Source organism: Clupea harengus, chromosome 17, assembly GCF_900700415.2.
Source record: "Clupea harengus chromosome 17, Ch_v2.0.2, whole genome shotgun sequence".
Taxonomy (NCBI): Eukaryota; Metazoa; Chordata; class Actinopteri; order Clupeiformes; family Clupeidae; genus Clupea; species Clupea harengus.
The window spans coordinates 16,057,827-16,076,016 of NC_045168.1; the positions used below are offsets into that span (position 1 = coordinate 16,057,827).

The 18,190-nt window shown below is 45.7% G+C and overlaps 1 protein-coding gene across 4 annotated transcripts in view; it reads right to left on the reverse strand.

Annotated features, from left to right (window-relative positions):
* The window catches only part of mcamb (melanoma cell adhesion molecule b), a 56,978-nt gene extending 40,783 nt beyond the window's left edge, over positions 1-16,195 (reverse strand). For 3 of the 4 annotated variants that reach the window (XM_012841785.3, XM_031583833.2, XM_012841784.3), the window contains exon 1: positions 16,008-16,194. In XM_012841785.3, coding sequence (XP_012697239.1) covers positions 16,008-16,065 — 58 coding nt within the window. In that variant the 5' untranslated portion in view covers positions 16,066-16,194. Of the gene's footprint in view, positions 1-16,007 lie in introns of all 4 variants that reach the window. The other variant, XM_012841783.3, reaches the window with a different exon arrangement.
* Positions 16,196-18,190: the final 1,995 nt, after the last annotated feature.

The following is an 18,190-nucleotide window of genomic DNA, read 5'->3' on the forward strand; positions in this document are numbered from 1 at the left end:
ACATGCACATTCATTTTTCTGGGGGGGGGGGGGGGGAGTTGGGGCGACAGAGAGACAGAGAGAGGAAGAGAGCTGAGGAATGTCTGGCATCCCCTTCTAAGATGCCACCACTCAGGATAAGGTGACCATTATGGAGGACCTCCCTGCACCCCCACCCCTCACCCCCCGACCCTAAGAGAGACTTCACACACAATCCAGGCCCTGTGACCAGCCGGAGGGGAAGCGGGTCGATCCATTTGTCCCCGCAGAGGGGCCGGTGGGAGACTGCTGCGGTCCTGGGCGATTAGCCACAGAGTCTGCCAGGGGCGTCGGGACGTGACCGAAAGGGGGCCTCCCTTTCAGCGCTGACGAAAGCTCAACCCACACCATCAATCCTCACCCCCGAGGAAACAAACAGGGGCCTGTCCACATCTGAGCAGAGAGCGGAGGGGGGTGGAGGCAGAAAACCACATCAATTACCCCCACAGACACACCACTTACACTGCCACTATCTCCTGCCGTTCACAACCCCGCCCGGGCGACAGCTTGACTATCTCTGAGGCAACGAAGGGTTAAGAGGGGCCACACCACACACACACACACACACACACACACACGGAGGCCTAATTGAGAACTCACCCTGAGGAACGTTGAGCTCAACAGAAATGTGCAACTTCCTGAAAAATTTTGAACTTCTACTACTACTATTTTAACAAGCAATCGTCCTCTTATGAAATGTGTAGCAAAAACAGCATCGCCCATTGCTCCATCTTAATTTCTTAGGCAGTTCATACTGTAGGTAGAGTGAATGTGTGTCTGGTTTGACGAAGCTAAAAGAAATACCCTGAAATGTCCGACTTCAGTGACCACCGCCCACTGACCCAGCGACCTTACAGTGAGCCGTACACGTGTATCACAGAGCGGCTGTTTATTATCTGAAAATTAGATAAGCCTGAACAGCACATGCCTGGCCTGACTCGGCGTCTGTGCATGATTCTGTTTTCATGGCTTCAGTCAGGAGTGGGGACAAGTTCACAGTTTCACTGAGAGCAACCTCGCCAGGACGTGGCTGTGTCTGTGGCTGTGTCCTCTGTCTGTGGCTGTGTCTGTGTCCTCTGTCTGTGTCTGTGTCTGTGTCTGTGTCCTCTGTCTGTGTCTGTGGCTGTGTCTGTGGCTGTGTCTGTGTCTGCGTCTGCGTCTGCGTCTGCGACTGCGTCTGCGTCTGCGTCTGTGTCTGTGGCTGCGTATGTGTCTGTGGCTGCGTCGGCGTCGGCGTCTGCGTCTGCGTCTGTGGCTTTGGCTGTGGCTGTGGCTTTGGCTGTGACTGCGTCTGGCATGGACTTTGCTATTGGAGGCCCTGTCCTTTCCAAGTTCTTTGTAAGCACAGATAGAGACTCTCTTGACATTTGTACACACACTGTCTATTCAATGAGAACTATTCCAGGAAGGATCTCTATATCTGTCCTTCGATCTAAAAACAGGGGGAAATACTGCAGGATACGGTCAAAGCCGAGGTGAGATCGACATGAATCACACGCAGAATCTTGGGCTCTTAGGCTGGAGCTGTAACACAATCCCTTAGTGTGTTTGTCAACTCTGGGCTTCCTGCGTTTACACAATAACATCCCCTAATGCGATGATTTCTGCTGCTCACCGTGCATTTGGGTGACAAAACACTGAATGAGATTACAGATAAAAGTCTCGTAAGTGAATTTAGCCATCAAAGAGTCTGTGTCTAGGGACTAAGAGTTTTCTAACAATCTGAGAGCAGAAATCGGTTGCGTAGACAAAGCGAGACATTTTCCCTCTTCTCTTTTTTTTCCAGGCTGAAGCAAGCATAAAGGAGACGGCTGTTTATGTGAAGCTGGTCATGAGCTCTCCTCTTAGATGTGGCACATAGACAGCACTAATCATGTGACAGACTTAGAAAACACGCTCAACAGTAAACTCCCTTTCATTTCAAAGGCAGAAAAGACCTCTATGATATCACACACACACTACTTCAGACGGCAAGCATGTGTGCCAAATTTGTTTTGCTGCCTCATTATTGTTGCTTCATTTGATTATTAGGCCTTGGGCTCTGTATAGCACTTTGAGACAATGTCTTTTGCTAATGACATTATATAAATGAATAATATTGAACTGAATTGAAATATTACCTTAGCAATTTCTCATGATCAGACATGCAACGGCACAAACAGGAAGCTATACAGTACACTCTTTATCACATTAAAGGTCAGTCCTCAATAAATCACCAACACACTTTTTATCACATGTAGCAAATTCCTCCCAAATGTACATATCAGCCATATCTATATGTAGTGATCACTCCAGCAGGTCTGACCTCAGCATTGCTATCAGCCATATCTATATGTAGTGATCACTCCAGCAGGTCTGACCTCAGCATTGCTATCAGCCATATCTATATGTAGTGATCACTCCAGCAGGTCTGACCTCAGCATTGCTATCAGCCATATCTATATGAAGTGATCACTCCAGCAGGTCTGACCTCAGCATTGCTATCAGCCATATCTATATGAAGTGATCACTCCAGCAGGTCTGACCTCAGCATTGCTATCAGCCATATCTATATGACGTGATAATGGCCACACAGCGATAGGGACTTACAGAAATCAGATCCTATGGAATCGCAGAAATGCAAGTGGCATTTGCCAAGTTCCTTTCCCACATGTTCAATTGTTAACGGAGGCCCACTCGGTCTCCGAGCCCCAGCGCCCTCCTCAGTAATGACCAATCAGTAGCCAGCAGAAGACAAACAGTGATTTCTCTCCCAAGCATAACTGTGTGTTGGGTTTCACTGGATTCCCTCTGCAGTGCAGCTGGTGCTGGGCGTCACTCTCCGCACACGACCTGTCAGCTCAGCGCAGACCTAGAGTAGCACGTCCTCCGCCACTAGCTCAGCACATGTGCGCTCACGTCCTCTGCATCTAGCTCAGCACATGTGCGCTCACGTCCTCCGCCACTAGCTCAGCACATGTGCGCTCACGTCCTCCGCCACTAGCTCAGCACATGTGCGCTCACGTCCTCCACATCTAGCTCAGCACATGTGCGCTCACGTCCTCCACATCTAGCTCAGCACATGTGCGCTCTACTTCTGCATTCTTCTCACTTGTGCGCTACGTCTATTGTCTAAAACGTCTTCTCTTCCCCATTTTAAATTCAATATTTTTCCATTGATCTGCTTGCATCTGTTTGCTTGCATTGCACTTCACTTCTAAGTTGCTTTGGATATATATGTCTGCCAAACTATGACTTAGACGTCAGCGTAAATATAGCACTCTAGGGGGACATAACTACATCACAGTTTTGCTGTTTGACCAAATCCAAACTGACTTATGAAATTAAGATCCAACATCAGGCATGACAGTAAATTAGTAAGAGCAACAATACAAATAGCATTTGCAGAGAGGCACCTTTCAGATCTGTTTATATATGTATCAGAATGCGCCATAATTCGATGAGCTGACGTGCTGTTTCCTGCGCATTAGACGGTGCATTGCTCAGACACACCGCCGACACGGCGCAGCTAGAAGAGCATCTTCTGTCCTCATGACCCTCACTGCATCCCTCTCTACCAACTCTTCAGAGAGCACTTCCCGTCCTAACTGGCACTTCGACTAGTGCGTAACTTGCAATTACAGCAGTTACATTTCTGCACTTCTTCTTTTTTATTTCATTTTGTTATATTTCTTATGTAAAGTAGTATTTATTGTTACACCAGGTTCTATTGCTCGTAGCTTGACTATTCTCTCCCTTGTACGTCGCTTTGGACAAAAGCGTCTGCTAAATGACTAAGTGTAAATGTAATGCATAATGGGCTTCCAGGGCCACAGAGGAGAGCACGGAGCGCTCAAACACGCCCAGGGAAACTTCACAGAACTCAGCGAGAGTTAAGGTTAAGATGTCTTTTTGCACAGGGCATGTAGGCATACTGAGAACCTCACAGTAGGCATTCTTCAGCATATCAATGTAAATAGATCATATCCCCAAAAACCTGCATGTTTTAAAACATTTTTGTGTGTTTTCAGGGTGAAAAAAAATGGGTAAAACAGGCCTGACTGTCCTCGGTGAAGTGCAACTGGAGCCGTGTGCACACCGGCAGGCCTCTGGAGGCTGCTTGAGCCGCACGCTTCCCCAGAACAAGAGCAGCATTGAGGCCTGGCCTCTTCTCCAGGACACCCTGGGCTCTGGCTCTGGCTCTGGCTCCTGCCGCTCACTCTCCTTTCCTGCTCCTGCTCCTGCTCCTGCTCCTGTTCCTGTTCCTGCTCCTGCTCCTGCTCCTGCTCCTGCTCCTGCTCCCTCTCCTGTTCCTGCTCCTGCTCCTGCTCCTGCCCCTGCTCCCTCTTCTGCTCCTGCTCCCTCTCCTGTTCCTGCTCCTGTCCCTGCTCCTGCCCCTGCTCCCTCTTCTGCTCCTGTTCCTGCTCCTGCTCCTGCTCCTGCCCCTGCTCCCTCTTCTGCTCCTGCTCCTGCTAACGCTGCTTGGGCGAGGTATGTGCTCAGCACGATTCGTCCAGAAATCCAGACCAGCCCCTCTGCACCCACAGAAACCTCAGCCACACCGAGGCTTCGAAAAACAGAAGTGAATATTTTGGAAAGAGAGCGAGCGAATGAGAGAGAGAGAGAGAGAGAGAAAGAGAGAGAGAGAGGGAGATAGAGAGAGAAGGAAGCAGTTCCAGACTAAATTCTAAAGATAAATGTTGACCTCCTCCCAGGCGGGAATCAAAGCTGGGCTCCACCAACTCCTGTGCCTCCTCAGGTTTGTTTGCCTAGCCGCCTCTGAAAGGCTGGGGGATTAGACACAGTTAGTCACAGTTACAAACAGTTAAGCACAGTTAGTCTGGCAGCCTGTGCAGATCTGTGCACAACAGACAAACACACACACACACACACACACACACACACACACACACACACACAGCCGGACACACACTTCCTCTAGGCCCTAACCTGCTGTTGGTTATCAGGCAGCAAAATCTGCATCCTTACACTTTTTTGATGGATTTGTGGTTTACAGTAGTGTGTGTGTGTGTGTGTGTGTGTTTGTTTGTGTGTGTGTGTGTGCGTGTGTGTGCGTGTGTGTGTGTGTGTGTGTGTTTGAAATTTCATGTGCCTCTGATCTGAAAAATCATAGTGTGCAAAAAACTAAAATATCATTCTCCGATTACTGCTATTGAGAACCTATGATCCAAATGTAAGTTGATTGTCCTAGTGTTTGGCAGCTTAGGTCACGTTAGGCTAGTGGTACATGGACTTGGCATTGGGGGGCTACATAAAACAAAGGCCAAACAGTTGGCCCTCAACAGTACTGCTCAATATCAGCAATTAATGTTTATTTGGATGAGATGATGTTTCCTCTACCCTTGAACTGCAAAACCCATAATGGACTGTGTACAATATAAATATATATGTCGGGAAAGGACAGTTGGGGCAGACGTTTCGCAGACTTTAAGGGACAAAATAAAGTTGCCGATAATAAATATGGATCGCAGCCAATAATCAATGTTTTTTCTAAATATCGTTGCCTGCCGCCATCTTTGTGTCCAACTCTACCGTTATTCCCATTGTATTTGTACCCAATAGTAGCTAGTTAGTCATATATATTAATATATAGTAATAATATAATAATAATAATAATAATATAAATATAATAATGGTATTGTTTTCTATTGATAGGTTCTTAAAATTTAGACTTTTTAAAAGTAGTATTGTCTAATTATTAGTATTGTCTAATTCTAGACAATTCTAATTCTAAGTCTAATTCTAGTGGTTAGTTAGTTAGTTAGTTAACTTTCATAGTTAGCCAACGAACAGAGTCATGACTACGAACACAGCACATCTGAATGAAGCAGAAAGACAACGATATTTAGAAAAAACATTGATTATTGGCTGCGATCCATATTTATTATCGGCAACTTTATTTTGTCCCTTAAAGTCTGCGAAACGTCTGCCCCAACTGTCCTTTCCCGACATATATATTTATCTTGTACACAATCCATCCCCATACACCGGAGATAGCCTGAAGGCTTTCTAAAGTACATCAATATGCAGTTGCAGGATGGATGAACGACACCAAGATATGGCATCTGGAGACAACAAATATGTATGTCATCACATGACATCTTAGTAATTCAAACAGCGATTCATCAACCGATTTATTTTAGTGGTGGTTAAGAGTGCCAATGTGGGCTAGCTAGGTGTAGCTAAAGCCTTTAGTGAAGGGCTAAACAGCTCGCTAACTATTAGCACTCTGGCTTGCTCAGGAGAGTTTAGCTCTGATAAGACACAGCAATTATTCACGATTGTATCAACGTGCTGCATTTCACTTAACATGTCAGTCATTCCCCGGCTCTGAACACAAAATCAACATGTCCGTGGATAGTGGTGCAGGAAGATACAAAGTGTTGACTGCACAATCTGAAGTTAGATGTTGGCTGCCAGTTGTCTCTTCTAATTTGCAGCCAACCATTTATTCCGCCCATCTAAATCTTTTGGTATACAATTAAATTGTTTCTTTGGGTAATTTTCGCGACTATTGTCGCATCCATCAGCACAACATAAGCAGGGCATTTTAACTTTCTGCGGGTTGTGACCGACTATTGTCTGTGTTGTGACCGGCGCTTAGCTAGACTTTCGGACACAAAGATGGCGGCGCTTAAACACAGTGACGTCACGTGGTACTCATGAATTTGCGGAATGATATGAAAGATTGTCAGCGGTCATTACATTTTCGCAGCAGTGAAAATAAAGAAATTACAGACCTGCGAACGTTGGGGTGGCCCATTCAAATCAACGGAACATTTTTTAAGCACATAACCTGCCAGGACTGCGGCCTACTTGTTGAGTAATCCTCGACTGTTGGGAAAGATTCAATATACTGAGAAATATGGACTGAAAAGTGTCTAGTGTAGGCATTTATTTGCAGATTCTGTTCCATTTTTATCAATGATGGTCAAATATTAGTAGTTACAGATGCACTATTTCGATAGTTTAGATTTCTTTTCAGTATTTCAAAGTGAATGAGCTGTGAGAGCACAAGAACAGTGAGCGTCTAGCAGCGATTATCATAGACATATACATGTATGTATGTCAACGGCGATTACGGCCAAACCAACGAGATTCTAAGTAAAAAAAATGTTTGGTACTCCACGTAGATCATAAACTCTTCAATATAAAAACGACTCAGAGAAATCGGTTGAGAAATCTAAATGCTATTGTGCTTTTTATCCAGAAAAACCGCAGCTCCATCATTTACTTGCGTCTGTTTACATGTCATCACCTCGTTAGCACGTCGCAGCAACGGGCTGAGGCGGTCAATGGAGCGTCTATGTATATATGTCTATGTGTAATGGCCAACTTCTTAATTTTCTTATTTTAATATGTGGCCATATAAAGAAAATCTCATCATTATTGCGTTAACATATGGACACACATTGAAAAATAAGTTTTAACACTTGAGTTATCTTCTGAAAGTACATTAAAGAACAACTGAAACATAAGCACTGGACTAAATGCCACAGAAAGATTTTTCCTTTTTTTTTTACATACACTTTGCTTTAATTTTACTATTTAAAGATTCAATGGATACTGACCACTATTGCTTAGGCCAATATCCTATTGAGGCAGTATTGTTTCTGCACCTTAGTGTTCTTAAGGGTCAATAAATAAATGTCTGTGGACACATTTCGCCACCGCTGAAGTGTCCTCTTTTTCAAAAACCCAAATCTGGTCACCCTACGTATAATAAACTGTGATATATACCGTAACCGTGATATAAAATTACAAATACCGTGATAGAAGATTTTGGTCATATCGCCCACCCCTAGTGTGTGTGTGTGTGTGTGTGTGTGTGCTTATTTGTGTGTGCTTATTTGTGTGTGTGTGTGTGTGAGTGTGCCCGTGTTTGTGTGTGTGTGCTTATTTGTGTGTGTGTGTGTGTGTGTGTGTGTGTGAGTGTGCCCGTGTTTGTGCTTATTTGTGTGTGTGTGTGTGTGTGTGTGAGTGTGCCCGTGTTTGTGCTTATTTGTGTGTGTGTGTGTGTGTGTGTGTGTATCTTGAACCCATGCCACAACCCAAACTCAGTTGAGAACCCATATTGGTTTAGGCTGCATGGCTGGCTGCTGCCCCACCGCCCCCAGGTCATGGCTAATAAACCTGTTTTAGTAGAGAGATCCTGATTGTGGCCCTGCTGTTTCTGGTCAAATGGAGTTGTCCCTCAATGTAGCCACTGAAACATGCGGTCTGACAACAACATTGACTTAAGCTAATACTGTACGTCTTAAAGAAATGAAGATGACTTGGCTCGTTTGCGTTCGAAAGAATCAAATCGCATCAGCAAGGGAAAGAAAAGACTGGACTTATCTAAAACATCAACAGACTCGTGGGGTCAAGCACACACACTACACAATGCATCCTTATTAATGCAAGCCTATGGTATGTGCACTGGTGTTCTCAGAGAGGCCTCCCACCCAGTCAGACATTCAGTGAAGGCGTTGGGCTGCAGGCTTTATTTGAATCACACGCACTCCATTTTATGGGACAACCCTCCCTCCTGCTCTCTAGCTTTTGGTCGTCGTCTGCATTCTCCTACGTGTATGGTTTTATAGTTACGACTCATATCCATTCGACACCGCAAAACAAACAAACACAGCATTTCTCCTTCATTTTTTGAGGAGACTTTTTTTAGCTGAAACAGTGTGGTATTTATAACTAAATCCTGAAAATAAGAAACCGTGGAACCATTTTGGCCGCCGGAACCAGATCAGATCTGAAGTACATCCACTGTGAAGTCAGCTAGTTTGATCTGATCTAAATCCACTGTCAAGTCAGCTAGTTTGATCTGAACTAAATCCACTGTGAAGTCAGCTTGTCTGATCTGAACTAAATCCACTGTGAAGTCAGCTACTGGCTGAGTAGTGGAGGACCGCATCTGTCCACATCTGTCCTGTCAAACATGACAAAGCACCGCTTGATTTCAATCCCCTTAATCTCTAGGAACTCATCCTCTGACAGCCAGAGAGACATGACCCCGTGTTGGCCAGGGCGGCCCCACAGTGCCTAACCTGATGGAGACAAACCCGTCTGTACCGGGGGACCACGGGGGGGGGGGGGGGGAATGCAAGAGGAGGGTCAATGAAAGGACAAGCTGTAGAGATGAGTGTATACTGGGCGAGGGTGGGGTTGGTGTGTGTGTGTGTGGGTTCGGGGGTAAGTATGTAGACATTTTGGTAATGGGAGCCCTGTGGACGCCCCTCCAGAGGGAGCAGGGCGCCAGGTGTGTGCAGCTGCCCGCCGAGCCGCTGATGGGGAGGAGAAATAACAATTATGCTGGGGTGGGGGGGGGGGGGGGGGATTAGCACACTGATGATGGACATGCTTCACATTCTCAACACCCTGCCCTCCCAACAGGTGGTCTCCCTCCCAGCCTCCTTCTTCTTATTCGTTTAGTTGGCCTCTTTTTTTCTCTCAAAGCCAAACTAAATCTCATTCCCATTTTGGTTTGGTTTGGTTTGGTCTGTCAGTCCATTTTCTTCCATTTTGTCTGTTCTTGCTGTCTGCTGTGTGTGTTTGAGGACTAAATCCCTAAGAGACAGTTCTCCTTCAACAAGGCCAAAGGGAAGATGGCGTCCAGCTGCACAGCAAGGCCAAAAGGAAGATGGCGTCCAGCCGCACAGGAAGGCCATGAGGAAGATGGCGTCCAGCCGCACAGCAAGGCCATGAGGAAGATGGCGTCCATCCACACAGCTAGGCCATAAGGAAGATGGCGTCCATTCACACAGCAAGGCCAAAAGGAAGATGGCGTCCATCCACACAGCATGGTCCCTGCAGATCCCACTGAGACCCAGTGCCTCCAATGCCCTCACTGACACTATTTCACCAGTGACAAACAGCAGCATAGCACTGGATATCCAGCTAATAGCAGAGCAACCAGTATAAACACCATCCATTACACGGCGTGGCCGCGGCTGCCAGTGCAGTAAAAGTGAGTGGAGCTTGGACAGGCTCACTGCTCTGCATAAATAATATAATCTACAACAGCAAGGAGCCAAGCACAGGGCCAGAGGACGTGCAGGGAGGAGGGGGGGGGGGGGGGGGGAGGTACAGGTTGGGAGGGGGTGGGGGGAGACAGAGTGTGTGTGGGGGTTAGAAGGTGGGGGGAGATAGAGGTGGGTGGGGGGGGGTGAACACAAACAAGTCATCTGACTGACTAGCCCCGTGTGTGACAGGGCCTCTCTGCTCCTCTCCGCTCTGCTTTATTGATTAGTGTTAAAGGATGAGAGGGGAAGCACTGCTTAAAAGCCCACTGGAAAGGAGACAAGCAAACTCTCTTTCTCTCTCTTTCTCTCTCTCTCTCTCTCTGTCTGTCTGTGGTCATTTCCCATCAGGTCAGCTTTGACTGGTTCTCCATCACTCACAGAAAAGGCTTCTTCGGTGTTTAGGAGAGTTTATGCTTATGTTTATGGTTGTGTGTACGTGTCAGGTCAGGTTTCCCACAGCTGCTCAACACAATAAGCTGACACTCTACACCTTAGTGGAGGCTGACAGGACAGGGTCTGTATTAGAACTGAATCAGGAACTAACTAGTTGAGCTGGACATGGTTCTCCTAGTGTAGTTACTGTTATGTTTGTATATACAGTACATTTACACATCGAGAGAAAAAAAAACGATTTGCATTTGGATTACGGGTAGCTTCCCACATGTGGGAAAATAACCTGGACCTCTCCACAAACAGGCAATCCAAAAGGGTTCTATGAAAACCTTTCATTTGGGAAGTTCTGATAGCAGCCTTTAACAGCTATTTTCTGAAGAAACTAAATAGTTTTACATTACACCTTTTTGTAAAAGTGCACACCAGTAAATCACCCACTTGTGTGATCTATGGCTGTTTGTCTGTTGTGTGTGTGACAGGTCCATTAAAACCACACCAGTCTCCCAAAACCGCCCTCCGACAGCGGCCATAAAAGTCACCAGCGCGGAGGATTGATAGCAGCCTCATTTCAATGATAAAGCACATGTTTTGAGGGGACGGTGGTTTCCACCCTCCATTAGTGTGCAATCCTGCACCCGGGGATCTGCCACACAGCTCTGCTTTAAAAGGCCTCGAAAGCTTTTCTCTGACAAAACACTCTTCAACACAAGCAGGGACGACATGTAGGAGCAAGTCTGGCTCTCGTGCTTTTCATGGTCTAACCCTCCCAGTCCTCATCTGAAGCCCTGCGGTCCGACCCCCAGGCGTGTGACGTAGGTACGGGGGTACCCCACGTAGGTGTCTGGGCCTGGTAATCCATCTGTCACTACAAAGGCCCGTGTAAAAGAGTTGTTGGCACAACCTGCGGATGTCTGACTGGGACCTTGGAATGTCTCGTCATAGGGACTTAAGTCATGGAGAGAGAGAGAGATATGAAGAGAGAGAGAGAGAGAGATTGACAAAGAGTGAGAGAGAGAGAGAGAGAGAGATTGACAAAGAGAGAGAGAGTGTGAGAGAGAGAGAGAGATATGAAGAGAGAGAGAGAGACAGAGAGAGAGAGAGTGAGAGTAAGAGAGAGAGAGCGTGAGAGAGAGAGAGAGATATGAAGAGAGAGAGAGAGATTGACAAAGGAGAGAGAGAGTGAGAGAGTGTGTGAGAGAGAGTGTGAGAGTGAGAGAGAGAGATATGAAGAGAGAGAGATTGACAAAGAGAGAGAGAGTGAGAGAGAGAGAGATTGACAAAGAGAGAGATTGACAGAGAGAGAGAGTGTGAGAGAGAGAGAGTGTGTGTGAGAGAGAGAGAGAGTGAGAGAGAGAGAGATTGACAAAGAGAGAGAGTGTGTGAGAGAGAGAGAGAGAGAGAGAGAAGAACAATGCCCAGTCGGAGCCACTGACTGCAGGTTCAGATCGTTTCTGAGGAAATGACACAAGTTCTATGAAAGGAGATGGAGATGGTAATACGGGTGGGAAACCATTACAAATATCCTCTACAAGCACCTGACCAAATAACTGAAAGGAAGAAGGACACACACACACACACACCAACAGTCACACACAATCCCCATAACACACACACACACACACACACACACAGTCACACCCCCCCCCCCCACACACACACACACACAGTCACACACACACACACACACAGTCACACACACACACACACACACAGTCACACACAATCCCCATAACACAGTGTTTCGTGCTGCTTGGGTTTTGCAGGGTTAGAGCTTTAAGGCTTTCAATAGAGATCCATTAACGCTCCTCTATGTTTGTAAATGAGCACATAAGACAGCTGCTATCTGCTAACAAGCAGAAGCTAGCCCCTTAAGGCCTGCCCTCCTAGTCTGGTTAGCCACATAAAGTAGCAATAATTAAGGGCTATGAATGGATTATAAAACAGGCAACAAAAAAAGTGACATTACTTAAAGGCTTAAAGTCTTGTAACAGTTCTGCAAACCAACTGTGGTTTTGTATTTAATACTCTGTTCTGTTTTAAAATACCTTTAATATTTAAGCAAAAAGACTACGTTATGTGACTAAACTGAAACACAAAGTAACTTTCAAAAAAGATTAAATAAAACATATAAGTCAAGATGTCTGAACTGAACTGACTGAGCTCAGTAAACTTCAGAGTGCAGCTCAGGTCTTTTCCTGTCCACGTTTCCCCCTGATCTGGATAGCATCACGGCCGTCTCAACAGCCCTGCATTATCCAGACAGGAACCGAAACCGCCTCCGTGCCAGCAGACTTCATAAGTGCACAGTGGCCTCCAGGACATGTCACTGTGTCTTACTACAGGAAGGTGAACAACAATGCCTCCCGGACCGAGGGATGAGGATAATTCCTGTCCAAGCAACAAAGACAAAGAACCTTTCCAGATGCTCCCCCCAAAAAAACTCTTCTCAAGATAAACCACGTCTGTCTTAGGCCAATCCCTCAAAGACGTCAGCTGAGCAGGTACATCTATCTATGCACAAAAATTATACTATTTGAAGATGGCTACATAATGACTAAAATGAGAAATCCTAACAGTAAGACTGTACAGCATCAAGCTGAATGGGCCAAGGGACAAAATGATGAAAAAAAATCTGTGCTTGGAATAGAATAAACACTTGATTTGTTTGGTCTACCTGGATACAGAATGGTAACAACAGCTTTTCTTTAAACATTTATGCCACGTTTTGCATAAACACTGTGATGGATATTCGTAGAGAGGAACTCACAGAAGCAGTCTAAGGTCTGCCTCATTCTAGTTAATAGACTTCCAGCCCAGCTTCTCCAAGTAGGAGGCCTTGACTTGGTGTATTTGTCCTTAATCTCAGTGATAAACTATGCATCTCGAGAACAATGCCTGTAATTGTATGAAAGCGGCCTGTAGGAACAGTCGCTGGGGATGGACGCCGGGGCACACGCTGCCACATTGCCGTTCTAAAGCATGGTGTCTTTGTGTGAAAACGCTAACCTTTGACCCTCAGTAGGGGAAGTCTAGGGAGCAATACTTTCTCTCCATTACAGAGATGGAATTTCTCTGTCGTCACCCGTTTTATGCCCCGGGTTGGTGTTTGTAACAAATAATGTTCTTGTTTGCAGATAATCTTTTTTTTGGGGGGGGGGGGGGGGGTTTGGATAACAGGTTGAGCTAGAAAGATATTCAGTAACCATTTGGTGATAAGTCAATTCAATTCGAGAAGTCTGAAATAATTAATTCTATAGTAGATCTATTGCATTTTAATGTATTCGTTCCCTTAACAAAGTAACCCCCCCCTCTCTTAGTCATACCACAGTTCTCACTGAGGCAAACTATAGTAGTTAACTCATGTTCCAAATGAGAAACTCCAAAGGGACTTGTTGAAGGACAGGTTAGGTGTGTAGGACCACTGTTGTTGACCAATAAGAGGCTATAACGGAATCCTATCTCTATGCAGTTGTATGTAGCCACTCTCATCACAGAGGTGGTCATGTGATGATCAGCTCGTCTGAAAGTTCCTGGAAAGACTTCGACACCAGATCATCACTATGCCACAGTCTCAGCTTTGTCTTATCTGGACATGTGAACCTTTTTTTAAACGGTTCACTTTTGTCCTCAACAGAGTGAATTTAAGACACAAGAGCAAAGGTGCCCAGCAGAGCCCTGCTAACAAAGAGGCTGCCTTAGAGTTACTGAGGGGAAATCCCCTCGTGCCCTTACAGATGACAGGTCAGACAGGAAGTGAGATAAGGTCCGCTTCATTAGTGCTGAGAAGAGGGCAAGCAGGCCAGGACCTCAGAGGACAGTGAGAGGAGAGACAGAAGACAGGGAATAGGAGAAGAATAAGATAAGGGGGGAAGCAAGAGAAGAGAGAGATGGAAAAGAGAGAGAGATGGAGAAGAGAGAGAGGGAGAGAGAGAGATGGAGAAGAATAAGAGAAGAGGGGAAAGCGAGAGAGGAGAGAGATGGAGAAGAGGGAGAGGGAAAGAGAGAGAAGAGAGATGGAGAAGAGAGAGGGAGAGAGAGAGAAGAGAGATGAGAAGAGAGAGAGGGAGAGAGAGAGAAGAGAGATGGAGAAGAATAAGAGAAGGGGGAAAAGCGAGAGAGGAGAGAGATGGAGAAGAGGGAGAGGGAAAGAGAGAGAATAGAGATGGAGAAGAGAGAGGGAGAGAGAGAGAAGAGAGAGAGGGAGAGAGAGAGAGAAGAGAGATGGAGAAGAATAAGAGAAGGGGGAAAAGCGAGAGAGGAGAGAGATGGAGAAAAGAGAGGGAGAAGAGAGAGGGAGAGAGAGAGAAGAAAGATGGATAAGAGAGATAGGGAGAGAGAGAAGAGAGAGAGGGAGAGAGAGAGGGGGGGAGTCAGGGCCTGAGGTAGAGGCTGAGTTAAAGCAGGAGGGCTCCTTGGTGTGACTTAAAAGACTGACAGCGAAAGACAAACAGGGGAGGAAGTGTGTCGGTTTACTGCTTGAGGCACAGAAAGGAAGGATACAGGGAGCTTTAAGTGCTTTTAGCCATACTTCTCTTAACAAACATCACTGGAAAACATCCTTGAAATGTTTTTGAAAGCTGGCGGAATGGTTGCCACCGTCACTCCACCCATCCTACATCTATCTGTGGACAGCCTTTAATAGGCTAGAAGACTTCTGGAATGTGCTTCAGTGTCCGTACGATGCATATGAAATAATAACGTTTGGACCGAGGGAGCCAGAGCGTATCTCTGAAAACTGACCCGCGCCCAAGTGAGTGTGAAACACAAATTGAGCACGTCAGGAAACGGATCATGATTTAAGTGGCTAAAGTCGCAGCGCATGGATGGAGAACGAGCCCTTGTAAACCAGTTCAGGAGAAGAGAACACCACTGTCACCACCAAAACATTTGCACAACTTTTCAAAAATACAAAGTGAATAATTTATCGTGGAGAGGAGAACATCGTCATTTTAACATAAAGAAAACATTAAGAATGGGGAAATTGTATGGCTGTTCAAAGGAATATTTTTTTCAGATATCCATACTACTCTGTTGTAAAACTTAAGAATTCACTACAAAAGCATACTCGGTGTCGGACACCAGTAGCGATGGGTGCAGCTCACGCTTATTAACTTAGCAATTAGTCGTGGGCGTGAATGTGTCCATATGAATATTTCCCAGCGACTGACCGACTTTTTACACGACTGACTCGAGCCTGCAACTCAGCAACACACGATATTAAGAAGTTTACTAGTACTCAATCTAGACTACACTAACCTACCATAAAAAAAAGAAAATAACCTATGAAATGATACATCTAAATCATGCACGCAATAGTTTTTGTTACAGCCTTATAGCTACATGCACTTAAAACACACTTTGGAAAAGCTGCACCGATGCAATTCTCTGCTATACAATCATCACGAAGGCGTCACATATTTTAGAAACTGTACCTGTATGCTGCGAGACTAAAGTCAAGCCACCTCTGTCAGGTCCCAGCGACAAACTGGTCAAGTGCAAGCCGAAGTTCATGTTCTAGCTATTCACACAAGCCTGTAAGCACTTAGCAAGGTTATTCACACGTTGTTTTGTGTTGCTTACATTGACTGGCGACGACGAGGATGTAAAGTCCTGCGAGAACAAAACCACTCGATGCCATGCTGCGTGCTCCTGTACAGAAGGTGCCTGGTCCCAGCTGCTGCAGAAACGACAAGCGGACTGAGGGAGAGGCAGGGCAGGGGTAGACTACAGTGCTATGCACTCATACACCACTGTGCTGGAGGAGGGACAGACAGGGCGCTCTGACTGGAACTACCACTCAAGGCGGAGCCCTCGGTCGGGGGGTCCAGAAATGGGTGGTTTCAGGTTGTTGTAATCCAATGGTTTGGGTATACAGTAGTTAGGACAAGATTTCTTTTTTTTCTCTCAATATTTGCATAGTTTTACTGAATGGTTGCAATCAGTCTCTCTATGGCAAGCTTATTTTGTTTGTAGACGAGTTTCATAGATGTGTTTGTGTGCATTTGCATACCAAAATAATTTAAAATGGATTATGTAATAGAACCTGTGGAGATGTTAAAAAAAATACTGAATGACTGAAATTACTGGATTTGTCACAGTTCAAGCCAATTTACAAAGTTGATTGCATTTTTGTTCTTAATATATGCTGGCTAGGCTGTAATGCATGGTGTAATGTTACAGTCTATAGACTATCTATGGCAGAGATGTATGCCTGTTGCATAGTCTCAAAACTACAATGTGTTGATTCTCTTCCTGCAGTGGGTCTTTCCCCATGACACTCAAGATAACAAGAGTCAGGTGACCGCAGGTTATGAGAGGGCTGATGGATGTCGGTTGGGATGTTGCACATCTGACGCATAAATCTCATTCTCAAAATCCTTGACACACTACACGTTGCCAAGGCAGAGAAACACACAGAATAGTCTGTTACACAGGACAGTATTCCTGTTTAACATTCATGGATTCATAGCATAAAGACTGATTCATATTCATATGTTCCTTTGGTTCAACTGGTTGAACAGCTGGTAGGGCAAGGGGCTAACAACACTAATGTTATGGTGTTCAAATTGATGAAAGTGTGTTGATGCACTGTCTGTTGCTGTGGATAAAGTCAACGTAATTCCTCCTCTCACGTTTTTTAACGATCAAAAACAGGAAAGTAATTTAGTCAATATTCTTATGGGGATGTTCTCTGGCAGCTGAAAAACACCATTTCAAGAACAGGAAGCCGATCTAGTTTCGTGTGTAGAGTGAGAATATGCCAAATCATGTAAGTGCCAGTGGTTACAGGCAGACAAGGGAGGGAGTGTGTGGCTGATTCCACTGTGACCAGCGCTCAGCAGGCAAACACCAACACATCCATCACCGCTGGGTTTGGGTGAAGTTTACCAGTTCCTAGAGGGGACATTGAGTTTAATTACAAAATACACTGTAGCCATAAGCAGTGACTGAGAAAGACTGGGAAGACTGCACAGGACATGATAGAACTGAGGGCAATCCCAGAAACGTCTTTCTGTCTGTCTGTCCCTGACCGGGGTGGTGTGGTTCCTACAGCTTCACATCGGATCAGCGCCGGGATGGCTTCACATCGGATCAGCACCGGGGTGGTGTGGTTCCTACAGGTTCACATCGGATCAGCACCGGGATGGTGTGGTTCCTACAGGTTCACATCGGATCAGCACCGGGATGGTGTGGTTCCTACAGCTTTACATCGGATCAGCACCGGGATGGTGTGGTTCCTACAGGTTCACATCGGATCAGTACCGGGATGGCTCTTGCCCTGTTTCTTCTCTCCCTTCCTCTGGTCCTTTCCCAACTTCTCTTTCTTTCATATCCTGGCCTACAGTGAAGGAGATCAGCCGATACAAGTGGATCGGCCTCACTCACACATGAGATTACTGGACAATGTTAAGTGAGCCTTGATAGCCTGCATGTAGTCCACACGTCTGCAGCCTTGATAGCCTGCATGTAGTCCAAAAGTCTGGAGCCTAGATAGCCTGCATGTAGTCTACACGTCTGGAGCCTAGTGTGGCTAAATGGGGGATGGATCAAGTATATAAAGTAACTGTAACAAGCATCATCATTGTTCGTGAAATCTCAACAAAAGAAGATCTAGAAAATCAATTCAAGCCTTTACACTGCTTAGGAAAGCAAAAGTTATAAGCCCAAGACTTTATTTATCCACTTGTGGTTGCCCTCTGGTTAATGTACTGTGATATTAGTTTGCAAAGCTATTTGCTCAGTGTCTATGGTTGTCAAATACT